General features: G+C 36.6%; 1 protein-coding gene across 3 annotated transcripts in view; it reads right to left on the bottom strand.

The window, feature by feature from the left end:
* Positions 1-241: 241 nt before the first annotated feature.
* The window catches only part of RNF152 (ring finger protein 152), a 115788-nt gene continuing 104091 nt past the window's right edge, over positions 242-11938 (bottom strand). For all 3 annotated transcript variants that reach the window (XM_036755716.1, XM_036755711.1, XM_036755722.1), the window contains one exon: positions 242-9203. In XM_036755716.1, coding sequence (XP_036611611.1) covers positions 8421-9038 — 618 coding nt within the window. In that variant the 5' untranslated portion in view covers positions 9039-9203 and the 3' untranslated portion in view covers positions 242-8420. The remainder of the gene's footprint in view (positions 9204-11938) is intronic.

The following is an 11938-nucleotide window of genomic DNA, read 5'->3' as shown; positions in this document are numbered from 1 at the left end:
AATTCAAGTCTCAGCAACATGTTTTGCATCTGGACTTTACAAAACCCATAAAGAATGCTTTCTTTGGCCTTTCTGGGGGCCACTTGAAAGTCAGATTCACTCTCAAAAACCTTGGCTCAGAAATTACGTTTTGCTTTATTTCTACCCAAGCCTATTAAAATTTTTAGCGTAACTGATGGATAAAAATTCCAGCCAATTTTTCTTCTTTCAAAAAAAATAAAAACTACCAGACTATTTGAAATCATTTTAAGAATTTTAATCATAACAAATGTTTTAACAGTTGTCATAAAATCAACATTGCCACATATACAAAGGACAAGACATCAGTCTGGCATACAAAAATACCATATATTAAAATAGGGATCAGTGGAAGAAAAAAACACAGGACTCTCTAAGACACCATCTATGACAGAAAAAGCAAGCAAAGAATGCTTTTAAGACATTCAGATTTATAAACAGCAGCTTCATATCCCCTTCACAAAGTCAATATTTGGCAACATTTGGACGATATTTCTACACAGCCCAGCAGCTCATATATCTGTAGGGCTACTTACCCCTTTAAAGAAAAGCTTCTAAAATAAATTATCCACATTATTGCAAATGAAACATGTCACAGACTTGAGTTAACAGCCTCTTAGCAGTATTAATCTAAGCTATTTGACTGGAATATTATCAACTGAAGAAAGCTAGAGAAGAATGAGAACGTACAAATGGAACAGTGAGTCTCTGAGACTTCGGGTGGAAGTTTGTGTGTGGAACCAGCTTCACACCTGCATATGGCAAATGAGCAAAACATATACAAGTAGTAGTGAATATATGACACAAGGAAAAAAAAGAAGAAAATAGAACCTCTAGAAGTTAAAAAGTAAACGTTTCCTCAAATCCAATTGCAATCATCTCTTTAAGTCAGCTTATGTATCCAAAGGAACATGTAATAAGCAGTTCAAAGGATGCTGGGGTTTGTCTGCATTTTTCAGTACAATTTGCCTTGGTCATGTGTCCGAAATTGCCAGGGTGTTAGCAACCTAAGGATAGAAAATCTCAACAAAAAGGGCCCAATTTGACTCTCTTTTTTTGATTGCTAGAATAACTCAAATCCTCCCAGCTTCTCTATAACTCAAATCCTCCCAGTCTCGCCATAGTTAGCACATTCTGAACATGCTGTTCATTTTCAAGCCATTTAAGATCCTGTTGAAACAAGAGGGTTGTTGAAAAGAAGCTTGTGGCATATCTAGTTCATTACTGGTTTTCCTGTTTTCCGCGACTGAGTTTTGCTTGTCATGTTAGAATCTCACAACTACAACTTTTGTTTTAGCCATCACTACCAGACTTTACTACTCTGAAGAACTGACTTTCCTTCTCCAAGGGTATCTCCCCACACATTGGCATTTGGTAAACTATATCCCATAGGGCAAATTTCAGAAAAATCCCTCAAAGAATATTGAAAGTACAACATAAGGATAGTACCACCATGCTAATTGTTGCTAATAAAAGATATCATAGACAGCACCAAATTGATTTCATTGAAGAGGCACCTGCCTCTTTGATCTGTTTTACTTCCATTCAATTCTTTTCTCCACTAATATTATCTACTACTGATACTTATGGATCATCTGACGGTAAACTTCAAACGAAAAAGTGAGAGCCCCTTTGGAAACAGCCTAGGACAAGGACACCACAATAGCCCATATCCCTGGGGATGTGCTACAAATGGAGAGATTTTATTTTTCCCTTGGACCGCTATTTCTGTAGCTTACCATAATGCATTTCAGGGCAATGACCTATTGGAGAAGGGTTTGGCAAAAGGGCCTAAGCTCATAACATCCTTATGAATATGAAGAAGAAAAAAGTCACACTGTGGCAAACTTCAAGAGTTGTTGAATATTTTACCTGGTATATATTGCAAAGTGATTGCCCGTAAGATATAATAATTAGTAACACTAACAACACCTTTGATTTCAAGAATGCAGTATAATCCAGAGAGCTCAGGATACACTTTACCATCATGATGTCTTTTACATGAAAACACAACACAGCAGGGCAAGCTCTGAAATGCACTTTTATAAAACAATGGCCTCTATATGTGAGGTAAACTTTAAAAGATCAATCACACTTCAGGAGTTCAAAAGTCATGTGCTGCCATCTTCATTGAAAAGCCCAAAAGCTAACAAGCCACTTAGGAGGCTATGGATTAAATCTCAAAAGTGGTTATACTCTGCATTGATCAATGGCTGCTGTGCTGAAAATGTATACAATATGAATAAAATCTCCACAAACACGTAATAGACCCATTTTTATCACATACCTACTCCCTGCAGTTGGTGAGTTAATAATAAAGCACATGATAATTGGCTGATAAATTATCTATACATCCAAACTCATTTAAGTACATATAATCACAACCTGGTAAGTACCATATTTCCATCAGGATTTTACACATAATTGGCAGCACACAACTAAAAATGACTAAAAATTTTTATGTAGATATAATTTATAGCTTTTATGGTACATGGAACTAAATACAAATATGTATTCTGATGTTTGGCTATGTCAAAAAAAATCTATTTAGTTTTCACTAATATACTCCCCAAAAATGTTTTGAGATTTTAAAAAGAGTGTAAGAGCATGACTGCCAATGTATATACCCTTAAAAATACACATCCTCATTACTTCTTAAACTAAATAATAAGCCTCATTCTACTTTTGTCTTTCAAGTGTTAAATCCTGGTTAGATTAAGGGCACTGATGAAAAGGGCAACCAGTAGCCACTACTATTGCAAACAGGAAACCCATCAAATGTTGGCCCTCTTTGTTCAGGAATCAAAGATCAACTGGTTTCTTTCATGTATTTACACATTTCACCTGATTCATCTATTTACATATTTTGTCTCCCCATTAGACTGTAAGCTTCTAGAGGACAGGGACTGTTTTGTTCTTGTGTCTGTATTCTTGGCACCTAATGTAGCACCTTGAACACAACAGATGCTCAACAAAAGCTATTTTTGAATTTCATTATTCAAAGCAGTTCAAGCTCCAGTCTAAGTGAAATTTACCACTGGAAAGAAAGGATTTGGTAAGAAACACAAGGTGGGGTTGGAGGAGATATGGTTAAAGGGAATGACTTGGGAGTGGTGGTGACTTCTTAATGAGTATTAATGAGTGATAATTAACTGTTCTTGTACTGTTACTAATAAAAGATAGCATAAAGTACCCCAGATGAAAATAAACCAAACACTCAGTAACAAAAACAAAATAAATATTTAATGAAGAGTGGGGGAGGTGGCATTTATCTGTTTTTCTCAGAAATGTACTTCCAAATTATCATTGTTCATTAGAAGTACCAAGCGTTTGTTCAAATAAACTGTTCAGGTGAAAAGACAAATAAGACATTGAGTTCCTAACACTAACTAGCTATGTGACTTTAAAGCAAGTGACTTGACTTCTGTAAAATTGACTTGGTTGAGGTTGGAATGGATAGTTTTTAAGGTCTTAAAGCTATAAAATCCTGGAACTACTATTTATACGTCACTGTTTATATACCTTTGTGAAGCTAATGCCCCACTTAAATATTAAAGAAATCAGTATCTGTTCTGTACAATTCAAAAGGACACCAAGAGAGGAAGTCAATTCCTACTAGGGGACATAGACAAAAGTCTTGCTCATCTCTTTTGAAAAAATAAGTTATCGGGAAAAAAAACCTCAATTCAAAGGGGAAAACAATCAAATGCTTAGAATCTTCATTCTACTTCAGGTAATAAAATATGAACTAATTTTTACATAAATATTATTATTATTCTGAAATAGACTATAAAGTGGTGTAGGGAAAATATCCTTAAAAGATACATGAGATATAGCATTATCACTGTATAGCCTTTGGGGGAAGAGGTTGGTCTTCACATAGGGATGAATAAACTGACATGAATCCTTGTCTTCTGATTTAATTACCATCATCCCATGACGTTTGATTTTGTCCTTTGTTTGTCATATAAGTATTTCTGTAGTAAAGTTTTGTTTTTTGTAAATCAGATGACTTCTTTAGGAAGAATCAAGCAAATTATGAGAATGAAGTAAAGGAAAGAATTTATTAGTAAACCAATGGGAGGTCAAAAATTCTAAATTCTTTCAGAGAGAAATGAAATATAAACCTGAATAAAGTCCCCTACTTAGTCCTCTCTTTAAAATGCAAAATAGTATTTCTGTTTCAGTTTGGCATCTGAAAATTTATGTATACATATACATCTACATACAAATATACACAGGCAACCCCAGCACAACCACAACTAGCTGGTAGGTTTTAAAGGATAATCAACACAACTTAAGATCTTTTCTATTAAAACACTGCAGGAAATGCTAACTCTTGAATTCTCATACAGGCTAGAGTTAAATGCATCTTACTAAAACATCAATGCACCTAGAAGTGGGGAGAAAGGAGAAAAGTGAGATGAGTAGGTTGTCTTACTCATCCATTAGACATTAATCTGGGGGCCACAAAATTCTGAAACAATTTCACATCATACACCATGCACAGCTTGTAAGCCAAAACATTTTAGAGCTATTGCTTAGTAACAATAGATTTAACAAAGAGAGATATCACACATTTGTCTAATAAGCCTTTTATCACACTGTGGTTCAAAAATCCCATGTGTAGAGGCATGATAGACATTCAAAGCTTGTTTTATTATTTGTTGATGCAAACTAACTAATAACCACAGAGGAGACATCAGTAGACCTTCACCCCTAAATCCTTTAAATATTTGATTTTAAGTCCATTGATAGCCCCAAGAGGAAAATAAGCGGGATTTTCAACTACATATTACCCAGTCTTTAACAAAGACGAAGGCCTCATAGCTCAATCTCAAAAGTGCAACTGCATAAATAATGCCAATATGATTAACCAGCACATAATTACAGCTCCGGCTGTGACCCATGATTTAAATCAACCTCAAATTTAATTTTGTAGTTTTTCATTTTGTTTACAGAAACCTAAATATCTTACAGCTCTCTAGTCATCTGGCATTAGTGTTTTGACACATAAAACTTTATCACCACAACGCATGCCTTCTACAATTGGCCATATCTACCATTATCAAAAAAAATATGCTGTGGATTTTTTGGTTGAAAATTTTACTTTTGAATTGAGTCTTCTTTTGCTAATACTGTATTCATATTGAGTAAGGTTCACTGATAAAGAACAAACTTCATGCTCTTGTTTGCTGAATATTTACAAAACACCTATAGTCCTTTACATATCATTTAAACATTATAAAAATGACTAGTAAGCAATTTTAAAACCTTGCATTTAAGAATCACGTCATTCGACAGTATTCTTTCATTTCACTTATATATCACCAAATAAACCCTCTTTTGTCTCTCAGAGAGGAATAAGCTAAAAATAAATACATAAATCTACCTAAACCAAATAGAGAACAGCTGGTGAATAAGTGATACGCATTACCACCAAAATCAATATGGTACCAACAGAAATCCAGGAGAGCCCACCTATGGAAAAATAGGCAGGTGAATATAAAAATAAGCACTCTCTGCTTATTTTTGCTTTTGTCATGCAATGAAATGAGTAAAAAAGACCAGAGTCAGACCTGAGTTCTCTTCTTGGCTCTGTGTGAAATGATTTCACACCTCTCTGAGTCTCAGTTTTCTCAGTTGTAAAATTAGGGGTTGGGAATAAATGATTTCTATGATCCCTACTAGCCCTAACATTCAATTCTTTTAAGTCCATTCAAACTTGTATTTGAAAAATGAGAAATTGTATTTGTGTGAAAATCTCTGTGTATGTAAATCTTGTCTTTTAGTCAGCTGATATGGGGAGTAGAATTGTAGTGCTATATTGGATACACCAATTGTAAATATCACAGCAGAAATGAATTCAAATACAGGAGGTTAAAATGAATTTCTGTAGGCCCCTTAGTTTTTTTTAAACACCTGACTATTCACAAATGAAAATGAATGATACACAGGTACACTAATAACTTCAGGCAGAATCCACTTTAAAAAATTCAAGAGTAATACGAATTTTTTTTAATCTCAATTTTTGAAAGTTGAATAAAGTAGCAAGAGCAACAATCTATCACAGACTGAATTAGTTTCACACTGTTTAAGTGCAAAGTCCGGATTAGATTGTTAAGTATGACTTTCCTGAACAATTTTTATTTCTGGGTCTCATACTAAGAAACATAGAACATCCTAGGTTAAAATGTAGGTTAAAGTTAAAATAACCTACTCCACACAAGGGGAATACTAGATCATATGTTATTACTACAAGATAGTCCTTTTCTACATACTGTACACAAACAAATTTAGTCTCCAACATTTACAAAAATATGGCACAGCTTAAAATAAGAAGTATGTAAAGATCTTTTGAAATGTAACATTTTTTTAAAAGAAAAATGCATTTTCCAATTTGCTTATGCAATAGAAACAAGCAAATGTCTAGGTTAGAAATTTAGGTCAGACATGCATTATAGCAACCTGGGAGGGTATGAGAAATTGACACTAACCCAATAGTATATTGTGTTACATAATATAGGATAGTATTCAGCTAATATGATACCTAAATTATTAATACCAAATAATTCCCAGATTATCTATTGCATAATGCCCAATGAGTTATACAATATAGCATTTTAACCTAATTTCTTGTCTTTCCAAATGAATTTCCTAAATATCTCAAGAAAAAGAATTGAACAGATTCAGTAATCCTAATACTGAATTGTTAAGTAGGCATTGATACTAAAATAGTCATACTAATTTTCCCTAATATTATCTTTTTCATTTTATTCCAATGCCTTATATCAGATGAACTCTACTGCATTGTTATACACAGTTTTAATGTGTGAAAAGAAAATACTTAAATAACTAAATACAAAAAGTGAATTTGTTCCATAATTTTATAAACTACATTTCCAAATGTGGTTATTGGGGACCTGCTTATCAGTTTCTATTTCTCCTCATTTTCCTTGGTTCAATGGAACTTGAAGAGAGATACCCACAAGTTAAATCCTATTCATATGTTACTGGATTTACCGAACTCACTAAAATTAGAATTGTCAAGCCCACAGGTTCGTTGGGGTTTTTTGATAAGGAAAAAAAATGGCAATGGACAGAGATCCATCATTTAATATTAGGTCCTCCATGGGGCCATGTGAGATAATACACAGTGATTTTTTTCATTTCAAACAGAAATGTATGAAGCTAAATCAGCATGCTACTTTTCTCAACATGTAGATGCTTTCTTCTGTATTGACACTCTTCTATTTTTGTACCAACAATTAAAAAAAATACAATTCCAAGTGGCTTTGTCGCATTGTCACTATCATTTTAAATCCAGATCTATCATTAACTGAACACACCCATCACCATTCAATATTCAGAGAAAAAATTAAAATATCACTTCCAGTTTTTGCCATACTTCCAACCCCAAACTCAAATACAGGAGAAGAGGATCAAGGTGACATATGTGCACTTCTTCATAGAACGGATTCTGTTTTCCCATGACATAGCTTCTTGAAAAATTTCCCTCATGTCCATAAAGGTCTGGCATCCCAAATACTTCCTGAAAGGATTTTAAAACCTGAGGTAAATAAAACACACAGGTGTGTGCATGGACACACATATTTACACTTCTGATTCTTGTTTTGCAAAATGGCTTGAGAGGGAAAAAAAGATATGCAAATTTTCTGCAGTAATAAATCTTTCCTTCCTTGCTATTCGTTTTATTGCTTCTCTACAGGGCTCTGCACTTTAACAAACATATAACTTTAACTACAGGTAAAGACAAAAGGATAGTGCACGACAAACACATCACGTATGAAACACTCCCCCCTCCCCCAAATATTTGCTCTGAAAAACTATAGTCCATTTAACTTATTTTAATTTAGGTGCAATTGCAAAGGTATAAAAATGCCTTATCAACTAAATCAAGACCGAGTTCTTGTTTTAAACAGTTTCCATCTTGTTAAAAAAAAAAAAAAGGAAACCAGCATTGCATACCTGTTACATTGATTCTCGTGTTTAATTCTACTTCTCTACATAGCATTTTGATTTTAATCTACTGCATTTAGAGATCACATCATATATACTTGTACAGTATAACATCTAGGTAGAATATGTTTTAACATGATAAAATCATAAATTACAGTTCATTTAATAAATTATTGTGATGATGCATGCAATCTCCTTCCAAGCTGTGACCGTCACTCAGTACAATTTCCCCTGTATCTTGTTGAGAGGTCCTGCATTCTGCCTTTCGGGTCTATCTTCAGATAATTAAGTGGCTTCCCCAGTGCCCCGTGCCCTGCACCAATTGGTCAGTGTTGCCGTATACACCTCACTGTGATCCCATCACCAATACCTTCTCAACCCCTAAGTTGGCACACACATGAAATGTCACTCTGCGGCCTTCCTCAGCCACAGGAGATCACAGTGAAGCGCTTAGAAATGCAAGACATGTTGTGGAGAACGATGCCGAGCAGGAAGACCAGGACGCAGGCCACCAAGATCACAGTGCAAACCCCTGACCAGGTGGAGCTTTTCACCACGCCCCTCCTGTCTGGCTCCTCCTCCGCCACCGGGTCTTGGGGAATCCCCCCCTGCAGAGGCTGCTGTTCTGTCGGGATCGTCACCACGGTGACAGACTTTTGCTGGCTACCTGGTAACAGGCGGCAGCCAATGTCTCCCGGCAGTAATGCTCGCTCCTTGGAGATGGGTAAGGGTAGCATGTAACACCCATTGCTAGGAAGTCTGATGAAGACTGGGGTGTGCTCCGAAGCGTGAGGGATCGCAATCACCGCAAGCACCTCAGGATCATCAGGGAGCTGGGAGATGGAGAACCCTGGCGGAAGCTTGGTGATACCTCGGCACCAGGGGCACCTCAGGTCCTTCTGGCTCGTCCTCATTTGCTGCAGGCAAACTGAACAGCAGGTATGCTTGCAGTCTAACAACTTGGGCCTCCTTCGGGGACTGTAATAATTGAAACAAATCTGACATTCCAGCAAAGAATCTTGAGAAAGGGTCTCCATCATCACCTCAGGGCAGGGAGGGGCGGATTCCGGACCTGGTGGTTTAGTTCACAATCTAAAGCAGGGTGCGGCTCTGCTCAGGATACACTCTTTTTCTTGGTGTCCTTCCAATTCCAATGCAGGAAAGTGACCAGGAAGTTCATAGGCATCTAGCGTACTTGGTCATGCCTGAAGGAAATACAGAACACAAATAAGTTAATTGAAGAAGTCCACCCTAACTCAAGAAAAGAATGGTGTCTGTGCATGTTTATACACACCCTATTTCAAACCACCTGAGAATTCTTTTTTTCCATCTAGAAATATAAAATGAGAGATTTATAGACGTCAGACACCTCCCTCCACCTTCCACACTCAGAAAATCACTAGATGTTTTCAATCTTAACCTTTTTTCCACAAAACCTTCAAGACCATAAATCTAAATTAAGTCTTGACAATAAGTAAAGACTCTAAAAGTGTTTCTACCCATAAGGCTATGGACTGCCCAGGATGTATGGAAGACAATGTTGATGAAAGCTACATGTATATATCAAGGCAATCCTAAGTTCCCAAGGAGAATGAGATTCTTTTTTAAAGAAACAAACATGTCTTTAAGCTCCATTAGGTCACTCCGTTTCCTCAGGGAACTTTTTTTTCTGTCATTTCTACATTTTTAGAGGAATGTGAGCTCCCTTCCCTGCTAGGACAAACCCTAGAGACATCAAATAATTGAAAACTTTTCCTTAATTCCTTCACTGGATAAACTCCTCTTTTTTTTAATCTTTTTTTTGTTGTTCTGTTTTCCTTGCCTCTCTTGGATTCAATAATAATGACATATTCATTTAGCACTTTGAAGTTTGCAAAGCACTTTACACGTATCTTATTTGAGCCTCACAACAAATCTTCAGGGAGGTACTATTTGCATTATTATCCCCATTTTACAGATGAGGAAACTGATGCTGAAAAAAAAGGTTAAGGGACTTTTCTGTGTTCCCACATTAAGTGTCTGAGTGTCAGAGGCGGTGGGTGTATAAAGATTCCTAAGAGACAATTTTTCTCTGTCCTCTGTGACCTCGTCACACCAACACTGCTTTCATCCTATCAATCAACCAACAAATATTTATTAAGCACCTATGTGTCAGCTACTGTGTCAGATGCCAGGATTACAGAGACAAAACTAAATCAGTTCTACCCTCAAAGAGCTTACACTCTATCAAAACAACATGTATGTATAAATAAGTGTGTGTGTGTGTATACACACATATATGTAAATACAAAGAAATTTGGGGGTGGAAGAAGGGACTAGCAGCTGGGGTGTGGGAGATAGTTACAGAAAATGTGATATTGAGCTGAGCTTTGAAGAACTAAGTGGTGAAGGTGAATTGTATTCGGGGACAGGAAATCACTTATGTAAAGGAAGAGAGTGGAGATGACAGATGAAGAATGAAAAGGAACAGACAACATGGTATACAATCCAGCACGCAAACAACTAACATTTCTTAAGTGCTTATGTGCCAGGATGGTGCTGGCTTTTGAGTCAAGAGGATCTGGGGTTCAAATTCTGACTCTGCTGCTTCCTACCCATGTGACCCTGAGTGTGTCTCAACCTCCCAGGGTCTCAGTTTCCTCATCTACAAGATAAGACATTTTCTAAGACTCCCTCCAGCTCTGGATCTCTAAGCCACAACTGAGTTTGGGTGCATGCATAAATCTAAATTAAGTCTTGACAATGAGTAAGGATTCCAAAAATATTTCTACCCATAAGACCATGCACTACCCAGGATGTATGGAAGGTAATGTTAATGAAAGCTGCATGTATATACCGAGGCAATCCTATGCTTCAAATAGGTTCCCACGGAGAATGAGATAGAATAATATATAATATGCCTAGAAAGATAGGCTGGAGCCAGATTGTGAAAGATTTAAAATGCCAAATAGAGGAAGGAATCTGAATGTGACCTAAAGTCACTAGTTTTTAGATATTAGTCTTTTTTTTTTTTTTGGAGGGGAGTAGGCAGGGCAATTGGGGTTAAGTGACTTGCCCAAGATCACACAGCTAGTACAGTATATCAAGTATCTGAGGCCTAATTTGAACTCAGGTCCTCCTGACTCCAGGGCCAGTGCTCTACTCACTGCGCCACCTAGCTGCCCCACACCAGTATTTGAATGACATGGGCAGGCCTACGCTCTAGGAATAGCACTTTCACGGCTGTGTGGAAAATTAATTGCAAGAGTAAAAGACTTGAGGCAGGGAGGCCGAATGGGGGTTAAGTTCAAACAAGGGGTAATGACGGCCTCAACTACATGACTGGCTAGAGAGAAGGAAATGGATGTTTGCTATATTGTAGAAGTAGAGTCAATGGGACTTTGCAACTGGCTGAATGTAAAGTAAAGTGAGGGACCAAGTATAATTCCAAGATTGCAAATCAATATGACTGGAAGACACTGAGGTTGCAAACGTCAATGACTAGAAGCATGGGGGCACTTGTCACAAAAATAAGCAAAATTAGGAAGAGTGGTAGGGAGGAAGATAATGACATGTTTTAAGTTTGAGATGTCTGCAGGACACCTACTGTTGGTGATTTTCCCTCATAAATGCCTCTCATAGATTCTGATCACTTGCAATAACTTTCTAATTCACACACACAGCATATGTATAGAATATTTCTCATACAAGTAGCATAAAAGTTCCGTATAATAATTATGATTCTTGAAGACTCATGATGAAACATGCTATCCACCTCCTGACAGAGGTGACTGACCAGGGTAAAGGATTGAGACATGTTTTGTTTTGATATGGTCAACACAGAAATGCGTTTCGTTTAACTATACATGTTTGTGACAGATTTTTTTTTTTTCCTTTCTCGATGGGGGGAAAAGGTGGGAGGGAGAGAAGGTAGATTTTCATTGATTGGAAAAAAGTGAAA

The sequence above is a fragment of the Trichosurus vulpecula genome, chromosome 1, assembly GCF_011100635.1.
Source record: "Trichosurus vulpecula isolate mTriVul1 chromosome 1, mTriVul1.pri, whole genome shotgun sequence".
Lineage (NCBI taxonomy): Eukaryota > Metazoa > Chordata > Mammalia > Diprotodontia > Phalangeridae > Trichosurus > Trichosurus vulpecula.
The sequence above is the reverse complement of the archived record's forward strand: the minus strand, read 5'-3'. Positions and strand labels throughout refer to the sequence as shown.